Source organism: Pelobates fuscus, chromosome 12 (assembly GCF_036172605.1).
Source record: "Pelobates fuscus isolate aPelFus1 chromosome 12, aPelFus1.pri, whole genome shotgun sequence".
In the NCBI taxonomy this organism is placed as follows: domain Eukaryota; kingdom Metazoa; phylum Chordata; class Amphibia; order Anura; family Pelobatidae; genus Pelobates; species Pelobates fuscus.
In genome coordinates, this window is record NC_086328.1 from 120,763,941 (window position 1) to 120,781,398 (window position 17,458).

Genomic DNA, 17,458 nt, shown 5'->3' on the forward strand with positions numbered 1-17,458 from the left:
AGAAGGATGGTTTGAGCATACCCAACACACATGCCCCTTCCCAGTCCTGTGGCAACTCCGAATAGGCTTTCTTACCACAGATCCAGTACAAATTTGCTGGGGCTCTCCAGGTAGATGTGATGGATAAATCAAACCACACATCCTTTAAATTGGCGTATCTAGCAAACGGGTTAGATGGTTCTGAGACATTTGAAGCCGACCACCAAGTTGTATTCTTTGTATCATCATCATAAGCTTTTTGCCCTAGACAAGTTAATTCTCCTACAGAAGTATTATACATTATTCCTTTCCTTGCTATGCAAACATAACCTATGATGGAGGTTTTTAATCTCCACTCAGATTTACCTCTAACACTCATATGATAATCGGCTTGTGTAGATATTAGTTGGTCAACTGCCTCAGAACCGGACATTACCTCCTTTGCTTCCCAAGGCCATTGGTCTCCCATGTTAGTACCTCCACACACATAGCAGTTGGTAACATTAAGACTACCGGCAATACTTTCGGCTAAATCGATGAACAGGTTTTTAGCATTATGGGGGATCTTATTATCTATACTCATCTCTTCATAAAAGGAATGGTATACTTGATGAGTTTGGGAGGATACCGTATCAGTCTCTATCCCTATAAACAATAATGTCCCAGGATCTAAACCCGTCCCGTATATCTGAAACCCAAATAAATTGCCATATTTGTCTAAGAACTTATCGGGGTTATTTATAAGTATATGGATGGGATTACATTCCATAGACTTACAATATGGGCTAGTCGGCAACTTAGTCACTATCATGTCTTTGTCTACTGTCTGTCCCCAAGTCGCCCACCCCACACAAGACCAATATGGGCAAAAGTTATAGTCTTTATTTGGGCATCTAGGACTCACATATTTATTTTTACTACTGGGACAAATATATTTATCATTAGACCCATACGTCCTCTCCCATCTAAGATCCCCACATACATTCCACGGCTTTCTACCACTCGATATCGCTTTACACGCATCAAATAGCAGAACACCCGAAGAATGTACGGATTCTAACACCGTCTTATTAATTAGGGTCCCCTGAGGATCTCCATTCCTGAGAGTCAACCAAATTGTACGAGGTTGATACTCTGGACTGAAGCACTTAGGTTCTCCTACTCCTAAATGGCACACACTATAGTCTATATTTAAGTATCTACATCTCGATACATCTCCTTTACACTCGTATTGTGAATGCCAAATTAGGGTTTGGGAAATATGGTTACCTGTTCTCGTAGTCTTAATGCATACCTCACAGCTAGGAGTGTCGGTACCTCTACCTTCCTGAATATAAAAACACATATAAATAAACACTATCAAAAGCACATCTTTCGCCGTCATCCTCAGTCTTCGTCCGTGCGAAGGCACCTCAGCTTCCAGGATGTGAGGGCTGCAGGGAATGGAGTTCTGCTCGTCTTCACAGGTGTCCCTTCGAGACTTTCCTGGCTTATATACTATGTGTTGGTAAGCGGACAGGCTTTATTATGGCCTTCTCACTCACGCACCAAATCCCTGTAACAATAAAATTTGTAATCCACACGATTCCTCGTTACTCCGACTGAGTAGTGCGTTTTAACCGGATCTTGCAGGGATTCTCTGGATCTGCTGTAACTTGCCAAGAATCGACTGCTGCTGGTTTAACCCTGGAGTGATGTATCCACGGAGTCACTTCGGCTACTTTTATCGCTGTAGGGGTAGACAAAAGAACAACATAAGGACCTCTCCACTTGGGCCCTAACGGTACATTATTCCACTCTTTAATCCATACTTGATCTCCTGGATGATAACTATGAACAGGGGGATAAATATTCACAGGTAATCTATCTTGTACCCATTTCTGTACCTCCTCCATAGTCTTACCCAACTCTACAACCTGCTGCCGAGTAATTCCTTCTCCCAACTGACTCAAATCCCCCCTTAAGTTACCAAGTACGGGAGGTGGTCGCCCATACATAATTTCAAAAGGAGAGAGGCCCATCCTTCTGGTAGGGGTACTGCGGATTCGCAATAGAGCTATGGGTAAGAGAACGTTCCACTTAAGTTGGGTTTCCTGACACATTTTAGCCAACTGGTTCTTAATAGTTCTATTCATTCTCTCTACCTTACCAGAACTCTGGGGTCTATATGCTGTATGAAGCCTCCACTTTATACCAAGCATATGAGTCAGTTGTTGTAGGCACTGATGAACAAAAGCTGGACCATTGTCCGATCCTATAGAACAGGGTAGTCCATATCGGGGTATTATTTCTCGTAGCAGGAATCTCACAACTTCTCCTGCTTTCTCTGTACGAGTAGGACATGCTTCTACCCAGCCTGAATAGGTGCACACAATTACCAGCAGGTAACGATGTCCACCCGATTTAGGCATCACTGTAAAGTCTATTTGTAGATCGGACATGGGGAGTCCCCCCATAAACTGGACTCCTGGTGGCTTTACTGGTCCTTGTCTTGCATTATTTTTAGCACACGTTACACATCTTCGTACAATGGCCTGAGTCAAGTTGGACAATCTTGGTATGTAGAAATGTTTTCTGAGAGATTCTTCAGTACTGTCTCTCCCAGAATGTGTCCCGTTATGATAATTTTGGACAATTTCTACCGCTAGTGATGCTGGTATGACTATTCTTCCATCTTCTAGCTGATACCACTTGTTCTCCAAATACTTTCCTGGTTCAGTCTTTAACCACTCCTCTTCTTGAGCTGTATAAACTGGAGTCCATTGGGACAGTGGAGTTGGTATAAGAGCAGCTATATGCCCCACATATTCCTGTCTTCCTGATTCAGCAGCATGCTTAGCTGCACTATCTGCCATCCGATTTCCCTTGGTTACATCACCATCTCCTCTCAGATGCGCTCGACAATGTATGATACCGACTTCTTTCGGTTCCCACACTGCTTCCAATAGTTGTAGGATTTCAGCTGCGTATTTGATTTCTTTGCCTTCTGAATTCAGTAGTCCTCTTTCTTTATACAAAGCTCCGTGGGCATGAGTGGTTAAAAACGCATACTTAGAGTCCGTATAGATATTCACTCTTAAACCTTCAGCCAATTGTAACGCTCGTGTTAGTGCTATTAATTCTGCCTTTTGTGCTGATGTTCCTTTCGCCAGTGGCCGAGCTTCTATCACCTTGTCTATTGTTGTTACTGCATATCCTGCATAGCGGATCCCTTCTTTCACATAACTACTGCCGTCGGTATAATATTGAACATCGGGGTTCTGGATGGGAAAATCACGAAGATCTGGTCTACTTGAAAATACTTCATCCATTACTTCCAAACAATCATGTTGACTTTCAGTAGGTTGTGGCAAAAGGGTAGCTGGATTTAAGGTGTTTACAGTCTCTAAATGCACTCTTGGGTTTTCACACAACATTGCTTGATACTTGGTCATACGGCTGTTACTAAACCAATGATTTCCTTTGTAATCCAACAACGTCTGTACTGCATGTGGGACTCGTACATAAAGTTCTTGACCCAGAGTGAGTTTATCGGCTTCAGCTACTAGCAGGGCGGCTGCAGCTACGGCTCTTAGACAAGGTGGAAGTCCGCTGGCCACTGCATCCAATTGCTTAGACATGTAGGCAACAGGTCTTTGTTATGATCCCAAGTACTGTGTCAATACTCCCACAGCCATTCTTCTTTGCTCGTGTACATACAGGTAGAATGGTCGTGTGTGATCAGGTAGACCTAATGCTGGGGCACTCATCAAAGCCTTCTTCACATCTTCAAATGCCGTTTGCTGTTCTTGGGTCCATAAGAAGGGGTCGTGCTCTGTACCTTTGATAGCTGCGTACAGAGGTTTTGCCAGTATCGCATAGCTGGGAATCCATATCCTACAGAAGCCTGCTGCCCCCAAGAATTCTCGCACTTGTCTTCTATTCTTGGGTATTGGTATTTGGCACACAGCTTCTTTTCTCTCTGGCCCCATAATTCTTTGACCTTCAGAGATATGGAATCCCAGATATTTGACAGTTGGCAAACACAACTGAGCCTTCTTTCTAGACACCTTGTATCCTGCCTTCCAGAGAATGTGTAGTAGATCGTGCGTTGCTTGCTGACAGATTTCTTTTGTAACTGCTGCTATCAACAAGTCATCTACATATTGTAACAATACACACTCTCCTGGGATGGACTCGAAATCCAGTAGATCTTGACTTAGGGCTGAACCAAATAGGGTAGGTGAATTTTTAAACCCTTGGGGCAGTCTTGTCCAAGTCATCTGGCGTTTTGAGCCCGTTACAGCGTTCTCCCATTGGAAAGCAAAAATACATTGACTTTCTGCGGCAATTCGGAGGCAAAAGAAGGCATCTTTGAGATCTAAGACTGTAAAGTAGGTAGCCCCGCCCGGAATTAAAGCAAGCAGGTTATATGGATTGGGTACAACTGGATGTATACTAACAACCGCATCATTGACTGCTCTCAAGTCCTGCACAGGTCGATACTCATCTGTACCGGGCTTTTGAACAGGCAGCAATGGGGTGTTCCAGGGGGAAGTACAGAATTTTAGGATACCATACCGTATGAACTTATCCAGATAGGATTGGATGTTCTTCTTAGCCTTCTGCGGGATGTGGTATTGTCTTAGGCTCACTGGATAAACCCCATGTTTTAGTTCAATTTTTATAGGTGGAATATTGCGGGCCAGTCCTGGTGGGTTGTTCTCTGCCCAAACTCCTGGTATGTTAAATAATGTCTCATCACTCCTAGGGTTTTGGCTAGTCAACACTGTATAAAGTCGCCACTCTTCTTCCTTTGGTACGGATAATGTCATGATACCTGAAGGTCCATTAAACTTTAAAGATGTTGTTCCATTTGGTAGGAACGTAATCTGCGCTTGTAATTTTGATAGCATATCACGTCCCAGCAATTGGACTGGACATTCAGGCATATAAAGGAATTGATGTTTTATTACGTGGCCTCCCAATGTACAGAGTCGACTTTTAAGAACCGGTTTTTCAGCACTTCTTCCAGTTGCTCCTATCACAGTAATAGTCCTTCCAGATGGAGGAGCAACTAGATTAGTCACCACTGAATGTTCGGCACCAGTGTCGATCATGAACGCACTCCTTTTCCCCCCTATTGATACATCGACCATAGGCTCCGCTCGACCAAGGGGGATGGAGCCCGGTCGGTATCAATAGTCCTCCATGACCGTGTCAGCCAATCCTACGAAGTCCCTGCCTTCTCTATCGCGGGACCTTTGCGCTGCTGGAATATACCTGTCTTCCCTAACACTTCCTCTGTTCCCATTACTCCCTCTATTACCATTACTCCCTCCGGGGCCTCCTCTACCTCTCGCTCTGCCTCAAAAGTTTCCGTAGCCTGCCCTGGGTAGGTCTCTCTCGTACTGCTCTCTTTGCGGACATTCGTTCCTCCAATGCCCTTCTTCCTTGCAATACGCGCACTGATTCCTACTCAAAGGCTCCCTACTCCATCTACTATCGCCTCTATCTGGGCCCTGTCTATCTACGCCTGCGATCGCTACCGCTAGCATATCAGCTTTTTTACGCATCTTGCGCTCTTCCTCTTTCTTACTTTCTGTTTCCCTATTCATATAAACCTTATTCGCTACCTCCATTAGTTGGGTGATTGACATACCTGCAAACCCTTCTAACTTTTGTAGCTTGCGCTTAATATCTCCGTAAGCTTGGCTGACAAAGGCAGAGTTCACCATTCGGGAATTATCTGCGTCTTCCGGATTAAAGGGGGTATACAAGCGGTATGCCTCCAATAATCGGTCATAAAAGACACTGGGCGCTTCATCGCTTTTCTGAATCACCTCAACTGTCTTCGACATGTTAATAGCTTTCTTTCCTCCGGCTTTCATGCCAGCAATTATAGCGTCTCTATAGGCTCTGAGTTGAACCATATCAGCACCATTTACATTCCAATCCGGATCGGTGTTGGGATAGTGTGTTGCGGCCCATGCTGATGGATTGGCTTGGTTCAAAGTACGGGCTTTATCCTCTAGTGCCTTAATGGCTGCTTGATTTATTCTTGTCCTTTCCTCATTGTTAAATAAAGTCATTAATAACTGCTGGCAATCAGCCCATGTCGGGTTATGTGTCTGTACTATTGAGGTGAACAGATCAGTCATAGCTTGTGGTTTCTCAGTATACGAGGAATTGTGGGTCTTCCAGTTTAAAAGATCGGTTGTCGTGAATGGGACATATACAAAGACTGGGTCAGCATGTGCCATTTGGCCTGCGGCATCGATATAGGCTGACCCAGGATTCAGACGAAGAGGCATCTGATAGTGTTTTAATTGTTGGGCACCGGTCAACTGTCGGGTCTGTATGGGGCTACGTGGAGGGGCGTCAGTCATAGATTCCAGTCGGGGAGAAATAGGGTATGGGGATATGGGAGCTTGGTTTTGGGAAAAGGTTGTAAATAAAACACTTCGAGCCGAGCTAGATGAAGCTTGACCGGAAGTCTGAAGTGGCGCCAAATCAGGATATTCGTTTTTAATGGGGGTTGGTTCTGATTCCGGAAGGGGAGATTTAGTACGAGGGGGGGTGGATCCTGTACTGGAGGAGGAAGCGGAAGTGGATGGGGGTAATGAGGGGAGGGTTGCAGGACTTCCTGCGTTTGCGTCACTTCCTCTTAACGGAAAGTAAGGGGGCGGCAAAGGGATCTCGGACTCAGGGGGCGTGTCCAAAATGGGCCTAACACCAGTCCTAGTGGACGAACAAGTCCTAGCTACCATGAGGCGGCACTGCTCCTCGTGGCATGTCCGGAGCCATTTTGGCGAGTCATTTACGGCCTGTCTCCAACAATCAATATAAGGAAACTGGCCGTAAAGTTCAGGCCTACCTGATACAGCCACGTGTAAGCGCTGTACCAGAGTTGGATCCAAACTGCCACGTGGCGGCCATGCCGCAACCAAAGTAGGCCACTCCCTAGTACACAAAGTGACCAAACGTACAGGAGACATTTTAACCCCAAAATCACAAGTTTTAAATCCCTTTTTAAAATTCTTCACCATACAACCTAAGGGATCCGGAATCGTTGACTGCGACGCACCCATACTTAACAATGGAACGTCGTCGACAACGAATACTATACACGCGTACTATTCAACAGTCACACCCGTTTCCTCTGGCAACAGCACCACGTGGTACGGTTACCAAGTGAAACGTACACAATAACAATAAACACTCAGGGAATTCCCGTACACACACAGCTGTTACACCAGTCACTATATAATCAATATTATGCCCTTTGGCGTAACTATACAGTCACCCACGCTATAATTCTCTATATACGAATTACCCGTCTATAACACACCCCAGTAACATCGTCTTTTACAAATAGCGGTTACAGTACAGTTATCATAGGTCAAAGCACAAGTTAAGGTCACAATACAATTATTAGTGGTTATGGTGTTAAACATGCAATGGACGACAATGATTAGTACTTATATACAGTGTCAGTAAATATACAGGGTTATGGTACCGTGCACTATAATACAGCAACACACTATTAACACTCTCGCTAGACGGCTGAGCTCGCGCTATCTAACAAGATATACACTTTACTAAACAATCGTTAACACATTTACAATTCCCAACTAAACTATTGGCCAGTACCTTGAATGGACTACCTAAAACTATATACACCCGTTTTGGTTAGCCACACTGCCCAATCACCACATATAGCGAGCTAGAGAACCGAATTTACACAGGCGCCTCTTAGTCGCACTATCAAAAGTCTAGTGGGTTCCAAATTTACACGCCTTCCCACTTAGCCCAGATAGGTTGAGAGCTAGCGAACCGAATTTACACAGGCGCCGCTTAGTCTCCCGGTCCCTCCGACCTAGCGAACGTAATATACACCCTAGAACGCTAGTCTAGACAAGACACCGGTGTCCGGCTAGGGCTATTTACACCAGGACCCCGCCTGACTAACAAAATCAAACGGTCTGACTAAAGAGCGTTCGATCGAGCGGTGCGCCTTCGCTCCTTCCCTCCGACAGAGGGGGCAGATACACAGATTCAAACCCCTTTGGGCCTACCGCACAATCGGTATACCCCTAGTGGGTCCTGCCGTCTAAAACAGCAGTTGTCTTACCTCCTCGTTCCTGAACCTGAGTTCACACTCATCGACGGGGACACCCCAGCACTTCTCACGTAGAGGCCGATGATCTCCTGGACAACAGACCAGTGGCGCCGAGACAAAGGGAGGTCCACGCAGAAGTTCAGGGGTGCAGCCGTAGAGAACGTGGGCAAAGATAGACCGTCTCACGCCTCTGCCTCTCAGCTACCGTTGAACGATGAGCTTCCCGGCCAATGCACCAAATGATACCGGAGAAACTGACGGAAGCCAAGCACAGAGAGATGGACACAGGTTTCTTCAGGAAGGAAGAGATTCTTTATTGGATCACCGATCGGGACTCAGAGGGACTAACGTCACCAAAATACAGCAAGTTCTGAGCCCCGGACAATAGTGCAGGCTCCTTATATAGGCACATAACTCCTCCCATATTAAGCTCCACCCGCACATTCTCTTAACCAATCAACACAAATAAGAATTAACTTCCTGTTTGACCGCATGGCTTGTCCAGCACAATGGAGGAGGGGGAATACTACATCCTGTATTCTTGCACATGCTCCGTACACTACTGATCGTATCTTGCCTCGTGCAACCAACTGATCGATACGTCAGCATATGCACGTACACATGCCACGTGGTAATCTCGGCCTACTAAATTTATTTTTACCGAGATTCCACCACAAGCAGACACCAACAACAAACATTATATGGAGAAATGTCACCCATAGATTTTTGAAAAAGAGCTCTTTGCCCAATAAATGGTTACATATAGATTAATGTTCCTAAACACACAGACGCACACTCTTAATGACAGACACGCAATCTTACTGATTTGAAACATACACTGACAGACACGGTCAATGACAGACAAACACACTTACAGACACACACTGACACTCTCTCAATGACAGACACAATCTCACTGATTTAAAACACTCACTCACTGACACACACACACACAAACAAACATACAAAAAATTCACACATTTACACATTCTTGAACACATTCACAAGTCATCTCTGTGGTGTCCAGTGGGGATCTTCTCCTTGGGTCCAGTGGGGATCTTCTCCCTGGGGTACAGTTTGTCTCTGCTCCCTCGCATGCCCTCTGTAGTGATGCCGGGGGCAGAGCAATACAGAGGGCGTGCAAGGGAGCAGAGAGGAAATGGAAACATATCAGAATCCCTTCCTGCCCCCTCCACCTGCTTGCTCTCTTCCTCCTGCTTTGGGGATGCCCTAAGTATTGCCTTTGACAGGCCATTGACAAATTCCTCACGGAGCCCCTCCCACCTTCTGGCAGGTGCCGTGAGAAGCTGTGCGCAGCTTCAAACCCTTTGTGCACTCCCTCAAAAAGGTCCACACACCTTAGAGGGAACAATGCCGGCATAGAGATACATTGAACCTGCTAACTGTTTCGGCGTGTTTTTTGAACCAGAAACATGGTGTAGTGGATTTTTACAAAACGTACCCATGGAATTCAGTTATTTAAAACAGATATTCATATTGATAGTACTTTACAGAAGATGCAAATGTGTTATATTGTTAATGTTTGTGATAATTCTTTAAATAAATACATTAATTGGCAATGGCTCCGCACTGTGGAAAAATATTACAGTCAAGAAAAAGAGCTTGTATTGTATGAGCTTTAGACTTAAGTTGGAATTGTACCAAAGATCGTGGGCCTTATGATGTGCTATGTGATCAACCCAAGGATGAGTTTAGGACAAACATCCTAAAAAAAAAAAAAATGTAAAAATAAAAATATTCTTCAAGCAATCTTTGTTAGTAAAGACGAACATATAAACAATGTATGGTCGTAGAGGAAGCAATGAGGACATGATGAGCTATAGGATGTTCGAGGTGAGCTTATGTAAAACTACTATAGAAGGTATTAATCTAACATAGGAACATATACATACTTCTTACCAGATTTTATAGAGATTAAAAAAAAAAAAAGATTAGATGCTTTTTAGCATGAAAATAATATTCAAGGATATAATTGATATGTATATAAAATGGTGGTTGACCCAAGGAGAAATTGGATTGCCATTATGGAAATGGCAACACTTGGGTATTTTTTTTTTTTTTTTGGTTTAACAGTTTAAAAGAATGGTGTTTAAGGTTTGAACTTAATGAACTTTAGTCTTTCTTCAACCTAGAATATGTAACTATGTAACTATCTACTGCTATATTGGCAACATTAGATGAACCTTAAAATTATCAACTTGAACTCTTTGATGGTTTTAACAGTAACGTAATAGCCATGTAATCAACACGCAGAGCACAATGCCATCCCAGTACCAGACCCTAAACGAAACTAAACCTAACCCAAAACTAAAATCACGAAACGACAAGTCACCAACGTTCTGGGTAACAGTAAGAAAACTCGTCTAACAGACTTAACGTGGAGAGAAAATCCACAGTATTACTTACCCAACGCACTTCACACAAATGTCTAACTAGCACAACCTATAACCCACAAACTACATCAGTATTTATAGTCTAATTTACCTATAAGATGTTTTATCATCCAGATACCATCCATTGACTACGAGCACCTTATTGTACTACTAAAAGGTTCTTACATTCCAAACAATAAACCAAGTTCTATACCTTCATGTCATCTCACCGGCAGGTTCGATGAGTGGCATTAGAATCTTTGAAACCCTTTAATAGATACAGTAATAGATGCTTTATATACCATTTTATCAGTCTTTTTTTTTTAAATCTTTATTTATAATTATTAAGATGGTTTTAAATAGAAACATGACTTTAGTGTATAACAGCCTACAATGAGTACAATCAGAAGCATAAAAACTATATATTCCGACATCAAATTTGCAAGTAGCTTAAATTAGGGCACAAGGCAACCCAAGGAGGGAAATCCAGATTAGATATAGGGCAATATAAGAAAATAAAACCAAGGGGAGATGGTAAAAAAACAGATGTTTGCCTCTTCCTCTTCTTATATTACTTTGTTAGATCTGAGGCATCTCATGTTGAGTTCTGAAGAGGTGTTATGTGGTATGGTGGTGAGTCGAGGATGTGAGAGATGCCTTCAAATGATACATAATGTCGCAAACATGACTCCTAAACCAATGCAGATCAATTGAAATACCTAATCTGCTTTGTATAGAAAACATGTAAACCTATGCTGGCAACATTATTCCAGAAGATTTTGGTGTTTAACCCATTTACTGAAAAGGACACCACATGCAGGAGTTGACCGTGATTTTTCATATTTTTCATCCATTTTATTTCAATAATTTTGATATTTTGAGTGCTTTAATATTGCATGCCAAAGGCGTTAACTGTAATTCAGCTCATCTAAATCCTGCTAAATATTTTGGCTGGGTAATCAGAAAAAAGGAAATTGACTTATAGTAACCTCAACACAGAGGGTGGGTTTTGGATGCCAGAAAAAAAACAAAAATAGTTTTTGCCCAACGTAATCAAAAACTGGTGTAGCTGTAGTCTTAAGAATGCTTGAAGATTATCTTTAAATAAAGCAGAAATTAATTATTATTAGTCTGGAAATTAATTATTGACTTTAAAATATCATATAAGGTGTTTGTGATCTGGCAGTTTATATATTGTTAAAGGAACACTATGGTGTTAGAATTACAAACAAGTATTCCTGACACTAGTTCTGAACTACCTATTAGAGTCACATATTAGGTGTTTAAACTTACCCTTTCTCCATCGTCGCACCGGTCTCGTCGTGGCTGGCCCTGCCTCCATGGCTATCATCAATCTTGACTATCTCAACCAATCCATTGCTTTCCCATAAGAAAACTTTCAGAGGCTATTGCGAATGCTCGGCAAAACGCAGCGCTGCGCCAATCAGCATCCCCTCATAGAAATACAATGAATACAATGCATTTCTGTGGGGAGCGTAGGTGCTGTCCACAGTGCACACTGTGCAGCAATGAGATAGGAAGCAACTGTAGTGGCAGTCTGAGTGACTGCCACTAGAGGTGTTACTAGGCAGAAATGTAAACACTGCCCTTTCCTTAAAAGGCAGTATTTACATTGAAAAACCTGCAGGGACAGGCTATAGACACCAGAACTACTACATTAAGCTGAAGTGATTCTGGTGACTATAATGTCCCTTTAACAAGAAATAATATACGGTTTTAAGGCCTTCTGCAAAATCAAGATTCCTGCTCCCTTTAACCATATCGATAGAATATGGATATCAGACACTTATTATTAAAGTGTACATCAACACCACACACATTTTCTAAGGTTAATCAAGACCCTCTTATTTATCTTGAAACTGGCATTTTTTTTTACAAAAACATATCACACAAAATCACACATCACATTTATCTTGTGATTTAATAAATATATTGACTATTTATTCCAGCCAGGATATTTGCTTTTGGTAGAAGAATAAAATTGATCTTCTCGTTGGTAGAATAAGAAAATCGTTCCTCTCAGCAGGCTGGTCATTGCATTGCGATGCCAAATTCTGCAGAATGCCATGGGTCCAATATTGCATGATCTTACATTCCGAAGAGTAATTCATTTACATCAACTTCCTTGGTGTTAAAAGCCTTAATGTTAGTGAAGTTTATATTGACGCAGTTTAGGTGTTTCAGTAGATCTTTGTTCTTCTGCCTAAAACGACAGCACAATATATAGTTTCTATCAACCAATAACACATTCAAAAAGAACTATGCTGATATAGAAAGGGATCTGTAATTTCTCTTGAATTTACACCATTTAATAAAGTTTTGAAAATCACATATTAATTGTTAACCTTTTCTTCAGTAGATATACTGTTTGCATTAAAAAGTATATTAAAAATGTAGCAAATTACATCACAATTAAATTCCCTCCAGACAAACATTGCAAATGTGGAGGAGAAATAGAAACATTATATCATTTCTTCTCAGCTCTGTATGGAAAGGACAGAGCTTATAACAGGGATTGACCGGGAAATGGATGGACTACCACCATGATGACATTTGATTAAGCCCTTTGGTCATTACTCGTGCATTGTTGTGGAGGAAAAGTCTCGCTGGAGGTCCCAAACTTGATAGAAGGCTGGTAATGTGTTGAGCATAGTGGCTGTTAGCTCTAACTTCCCTCAACGAAGGGGCTTAAGTTCCTAACCATGATTCTGCAACAGCCCAACTAGCAGCTAAGGTAATGTTATTGAAGAGTTTCTGTGCCTTATTTGAATAACCATCTAGTGGTCGGGAAAAGCTAAGGATCTAGATCGAAGTGTCTTGGAATTCAGACTCCAAAAGGTCGATCACTCCATCCATGAAAGGACTAATTACCGGGCAGATCCACCATATTGGGAAATAAGAGCCATGATGCCCGCATGCTCTCCAACATTCATCTGTGGGTATCATCCATATCCTACACAATTGTATAGAGAGTATACCATCTAAACAATATCTTAACCTTTTGCTCCTGGGCTGTAATGCATATTTACACCCTTGCCTTTGCCTCCCATATATCCTCAAGCTCACCCCTCAAATCTTGTTCCCATTGTGAAATGTATCTCGTTGGCCCCCAGACTGTGGATTGACAGTACAGGTATAGGTATATATTTGTGACACTAAACACTTCTGATTTTCTAGTAAGCACAACATTTCAAATGGAGTGGGGGACTGTTCTGCTGCTTTCCACACTGCTGGCTGAAGGGCAAAATATCTGATCTGTATATGCATCGAAAAATGTCCCTGGTGTTTAGAGGGGCCTTATCTTTCATGGCTGTGTAGCTGATTACTGTGGACTGGTTCCATAAGTGCCCCATAATGCTGTAGCCCCAGTATGTTCCTAAAATCCTGTAGTCGCGTTTCGGGTGGGGATTCTCTATTCCTGTGGGCATTTTATCCTGTCCCAAGTGGACAGGGACATCAGGATGGCCAGGCATATTGTGGGGAGATGGGCCAGGGTTTTACCACATGTTGAACGTAGGGAGAAGCATCAGCATCGGTTTTATTTCTAACCACTTTTCCTTTATGGATATGATTTGAGTGATTTAAAAAGGCGGACGAGCTGTTCGTTGGACTGCTTGTAGATCTTATGTGAAAGTCACTGATTTTCTTTGAAGGCTGATAAAAAGTGTATGATACCTGCAGCCTATGCTACTGATTAACCAGCAGCATTCCAAAAGGTTTTTTTTCTTAATCTGCCTCCTGGCCCATAAAGAGTGAAGGTTAACTATGAATGTATTTTACTTTGAATTATTTTTTCATTTTGTTATTTAATACCAGTTTAAAAAAAAAACAAAACAGGTTGTTGTGAAAGGGTAACGGTGAAAAAAAAAACTTTTTACAGTCACTAAAAATATTTTCAACCGTTAATGTATTCTACCTTTTTTTCTTTCAGAGCTTTCAGTTTATCAAGCTCATCCTGTAGACGTGTTCCATAGTCAAAGTTTATATTGTTGAAGAGCTTCACCTAACAAAACAAGGAGAGAGACGTAATATTCAGTTAGATAATCAGTTACATAAGTTACATGTACATGTAAATACCTAGTTATATAGGTTAAAGAAAGACTAAAGGCCATCCATACCCCCAGCCCCTCCATGCATCTAATTTCCTCCCCCATAGCCCCTTAATGCATCTCATTTACCCCCCCGGTCACTTCATGTGTGTCATCCCCAACTCCACCCAGCTCCTCCATGTGTGTCATTCCCAATCCCCCTCCCCCCCATTGTGTGTCATTCCCAACCCCCCCCCCCCGGCCCCTCCATATGTGTCATTCCCAACCCCCCCAACCCCTTCGTGTGTGTCATTCACATCCCCCCCAGCCCCCTCATGTGTGTCATTCTCAACCTCTCCAAACCCATTTTTATACATGAAAGCACCTTATTAGATTTTGCAATAGCAGACCAGTATTGCAGAATGTTGTCTAGTTTGTAATCTATAATTGTTAAGAAGTAATTTTCATTTAATGTTATTCATAACTCAACCCATTTAATGTTTAAGTGGCTTGTGGGTTACTTATTCCAAAATGCATGACTTTGCATATATCTGTATTGAATCTCATCTACCACTTGCCTGCCCAGTCCCAGCATGATAGTATATAGAAATGATAGGTGAATGCATGTGGATATTGGCAGTGTATAGGAATGGAAGGGGCAGTGCATGTGGATATTGGCAGTGTATGGGAATGGAAGGGGCAGTGCATGTGGATATTGGCAGTGTATGGGAATGGAAGGGACAGTGCGTGTAGATATTGGCAGTGTATGGTAATGGAAAGGGCAGTGCATGTGGATATTGGCAGTGTATGGTAATGGAGGGGCAGTGCATGTGGATATTGGCAGTGTATGGGAATGGAAGGGACAGTGCATGTAGATTTTGGCAGTGTATGGGTCGGGAATGGAAGGGGAGTGCACGTGGATATTGGCAGTGTATGGAAATGGAAGGAGCAGTGCATGAAGATATGGGCAGTGTATGGGAATGAAAGGAGCAGTGCATGTGGATATTGGCAGTGCATGGGAATGGAAGGGACAGTGCATGTGGATATTGGCAGTGTATGGGAATGGAAGGGGCAGTGCATGTGGATATTGGCAGTGTATGGGAATGGAAGGGACAGTGCATGTGGATATTGGCAGTGTATGGGAATGGAAGGGGCAGTGCATGTGGATATTGGCAGTGTATGGAGATGGAAAGAGCAGTGCATGTGGATATTGGCAGTGTATGGGAATGGAAGGGACAGTGCGTGTGGATATTGGCAGTGTATGGGAATGGAAAGGGCAGTGCATGTAGATATTGGCAGTGTATGGTAATGGAAAGGGCAGTGCATGTGGATATTGGCAGTGTATGGGAATGGAAGGGACAGTGCATGTGGATATTGGCAGTGTATGGGAATGGAGGGGCAGTGCATGTGGATATTGGCAGTGTATGGGAATGGAAGGGACAGTGCATGTAGATTTTGGCAGTGTATGGGTCGGGAATGGAAGGGGAGTGCACGTGGATATTGGCAGTGTATGGAAATGGAAGGAGCAGTGCATGAAGATATGGGCAGTGTATGGGAATGAAAGGAGTAGTGCATGTGGATATTGGCAGTGTATGGGAATGGAAGGGACAGTGCATGTGGATATTGGCAGTGTATGGGAATGGAAGGGGCAGTGCATGTGGATATTGGCAGTGTATGGGAATGGAAGGGACAGTGCATGTGGATATTGGCAGTGTATGGGAATGGAAGGGGCAGTGCATGTGGATATTGGCAGTGTATGGAGATGGAAAGAGCAGTGCATGTGGATATTGGCAGTGTATGGGAATGGAAGGGACAGTGCGTGTGGATATTGGCAGTGTATGGGAATGGAAAGGGCAGTGCATGTAGATATTGCCAGTGTATGGTAATGGAAAGGGCAGTGCATGTGGATATTGGCAGTGTATGGGAATGGAAGGGACAGTGCATGTGGATATTGGCAGTGTATGGGAATGGAAGGGACAGTGCATGTAGATATTGGCAGTGTATGGGAATGGAAGGGACAGTGCATGTGGATATTGGCAGTGTATGGGAATGGAAGGGACAGTGCATGTGGATATTGGCAGTGTATGGAAATGGAAGGGGCAGTGCATGTGGATATTGGCAGTGTATGGGAATGGAAGGGACAGTGCATGTGGATATTGGCAGTGTATGGGAATGGAAGGGACAGTGCATGTGGATATTGGCAGTGTATGGGAATGGAAGGGGCAGTGCATGTACATATTGGCAGTGTATGGGAATGGAAGGGGCAGTGCATGTGGATATTGGCAGTGTATGGGAATGGAAGGGGCAGTGCATGTAGATATTGGCAGTGTATGAGAATGGAAGGGACAGTGCATGTAGATATTGGCAGTGTATGGGGATGGAAGGGGCAGTGTATGTGGATATTGGCAGTGTATGGGAATGGAAAGAGCAGTGCATGTGGATATTGGCAGTGTATGGGAATGGAAGGGGCCGTGCATGTAGATATTGGCAGTGTATGGGAATGGAACTGACACAAGGATATTGGCAGTGTATGGGAATGGAAGGGGCAGTGCATGTAGATATTGGCAGTGTATGGGAATGGAAGGGAGAGTGCATGTAGATATTGGCAGTGTATGGGAATGGAACTGACACAAGGATATTGGCAGTGTATGGGAATGGAAGGGGCAGTGCATGTAGATATTGGCAGTGTATGGGAATGGAAGGGACAGTGCATGTAGATATTGGCAGTGTATGGGAATGGAACTGACACAAGGATATTGGCAGTGTATGGGAATGGAAGGGGCAGTGTATGTGGATATTGGCAGTGTATAGGAATGGAAGGGGCAGTGCATGTGGATATTGGCAGTGTATGGTAATGGAGGGGCAGTGCATGTGGATATTGGCAGTGTATGGGAATGGAAGGGACAGTGCATGTGGATATTGGCAGTGTATGGGAA

At 43.2% G+C, this 17,458-nt stretch overlaps 1 protein-coding gene across 1 annotated transcript in view; it reads right to left on the bottom strand.

Annotated features, from left to right (window-relative positions):
* Positions 1-11,346: 11,346 nt before the first annotated feature.
* LOC134578942 (catalase-like) overlaps positions 11,347-17,458 on the bottom strand; it is a 33,217-nt gene continuing 27,105 nt past the window's right edge. Inside the window, exons 12-13 of the mRNA XM_063438044.1 lie at positions 14,411-14,497; positions 11,347-12,697 (exon numbers count right to left, since the gene is read on the bottom strand). Of these exons, the coding sequence (XP_063294114.1) occupies positions 12,641-12,697; positions 14,411-14,497 (144 nt within the window). The 3' untranslated portion in view covers positions 11,347-12,640. The remainder of the gene's footprint in view (positions 12,698-14,410; positions 14,498-17,458) is intronic.